This window comes from Oryzias melastigma, linkage group LG19, assembly GCF_002922805.2.
Source record: "Oryzias melastigma strain HK-1 linkage group LG19, ASM292280v2, whole genome shotgun sequence".
Lineage (NCBI taxonomy): Eukaryota > Metazoa > Chordata > Actinopteri > Beloniformes > Adrianichthyidae > Oryzias > Oryzias melastigma.
In genome coordinates this window covers 6,188,579-6,190,462 of record NC_050530.1, presented here as the reverse complement: position 1 = coordinate 6,190,462, position 1,884 = coordinate 6,188,579, and the positions used below count along the sequence as shown (strand labels likewise).

Genomic DNA, 1,884 nt, shown 5'->3' with positions numbered 1-1,884 from the left:
TTTTAAAATATATATATACTAAGTTTAATTCAAAATGAAAGCATGTTTTTGTCCTGATTCCATGTTATTTCTTCCTCTTTTGCGGTGGATTACCAAAACACTCCACGCATTTGCTCCTGATCCGGCCTTTATGTCACATTTTGGAACCCTCTGTGGCCCATGACTCAAAAAGTTTGCCCACCCCTGTTTTAGACAACACCGTAAATAAATAAACAAACAAATAGAACAACAATCTCTTTAACAGAATAGACGATAATTCACTGTTCTGCCTCAAATAGACCTACTTTGAAATAAAAAAATCTTATATATAAAAAATATTTTTCTTTTTTAAATTACAAAATAAAAAATACTCTATTTGTTATTCAAATAGAAGCAAACATTGATGTTGTTTCTCAGGGAGGAATATAACAGGAGGGTTGAATAAAACACACCAAATCCCGGACGAGCCCCCAACTGTTACGAATCCAAATCTGCTACAGAGCGGAACAAACCACAACAAGAGAACACACTAGAACAAACAGGACACAATAACTAATAGAAGGACCAGTTACCAAGTTTATAAGGTTTACGTGTGCATCTGTGTAATAGACATTTCTGAATTATGATACTGAACTGGCCCCATAGGCTGCAGTCCCACCTCTCAACTGATTGAGTTTCTGAAAAGAGAAACAAAATAATAAGGAAATGAGAAGAATTGGAAAGCCGCAACAGGCTCCCAAATAGTAAAAATAAATAAAAAAATCCAGCCTTTGAATGTATTAAACATGTTAAATATTCCAGTTGTGCCAACCTTTGACTGTCGGCCTTTGTCACTAATCCACTACAAAAGTATCTAACTTCTTGCTGCATAAGTTGGCACACAATACAATCCAAAAAGTCCTAAATTAATTGGTTAATTTGGTGTCCAAATCTAGATTTGGTCCCAATATTGTCTGTATTTTGCTATCAAAGCGATATTTCTGCTGTGTCAATCATGACCAAAAGCAAAACTCTAAAGTAAACTAAACAACTTTTATCAATAAAATAATATTTTTTACACTATTAGCAACAGATGCATTTTATCTCAAGAAAAATACAAGAACTCGAGTTCAAATCAATTTTTTTTAGCTTAATTCCATTGCTAAAATTCAACCTAAGAAATAAGAAAGTGACTTTTAATTGTTTTTCAGCTGCACCACCAGCAGCAGATGGAGGAGCAGCAGCAGCAGCAGCAGGTCTCAGAGCAAGTGGAAAACAGCACCGAAATTCAACAAGGCGTCAACATGGACGCCATGGAGGTCCTCCACGTGAAGAGGAAGCAAACCGTTCAGAAGAAATCCTCCACCACAACTTCCTTCAGGTCCATGGAGAAGAAGTCCAGTTCTACCTCGTCATCTGCCGCCATGCACACCACAGTCAAGACAATCACATCCAGCAAGGCTGGAGACGCATAAATCTGAGATCTTCTTCATATACATATATATAAAATGACAATTTTAATCTAAGATAAAATTGAGATATAGTAGTCAAGTGCTACTTGTAAAGGAAACAGAGTATGTTGAAGACGAGAGGATTTGTAAAGTTTGTGAAAGGATTGTAAAAGTTGGAAAAAGTGAAATAAAGATTGAAGTATGGATTTGAAAAGGGATCTGCTCCATGGCCTGCAGTGCAAATGCCAAATTATTTATACATATTATTCATGTGTTTGTCGGAAATAGCACATTGCACAAAAAGTCCACTTTCTTTCTCAGTTTAAAGAAATGAAAATGTTTGATTTTGTCTGACGGGTTCAGCTTTGTGAATTTGCTCGGTTCTGACTGTAATCTGGACTGGTAACAGATGCTTGGTTTTAATGCCAAATAAAGCATTTTTTTTTTCAAGGCAAACTGTTTCTTTTCATTTGCA

General features: G+C 35.8%; 1 protein-coding gene across 2 annotated transcripts in view; it reads left to right on the top strand.

Moving 5' to 3' along the window:
* The window catches only part of LOC112154596 (nebulin-related anchoring protein), a 33,954-nt gene extending 32,070 nt beyond the window's left edge, over nt 1-1,884 (top strand). The window contains exon 43 of one of the 2 annotated variants that reach the window (XM_024285669.2): nt 1,170-1,884. In XM_024285669.2, the coding sequence (XP_024141437.1) occupies nt 1,170-1,433 (264 nt within the window). In that variant the 3' untranslated portion in view covers nt 1,434-1,884. The remainder of the gene's footprint in view (nt 1-1,169) is intronic. The other variant, XM_024285670.2, reaches the window with a different exon arrangement.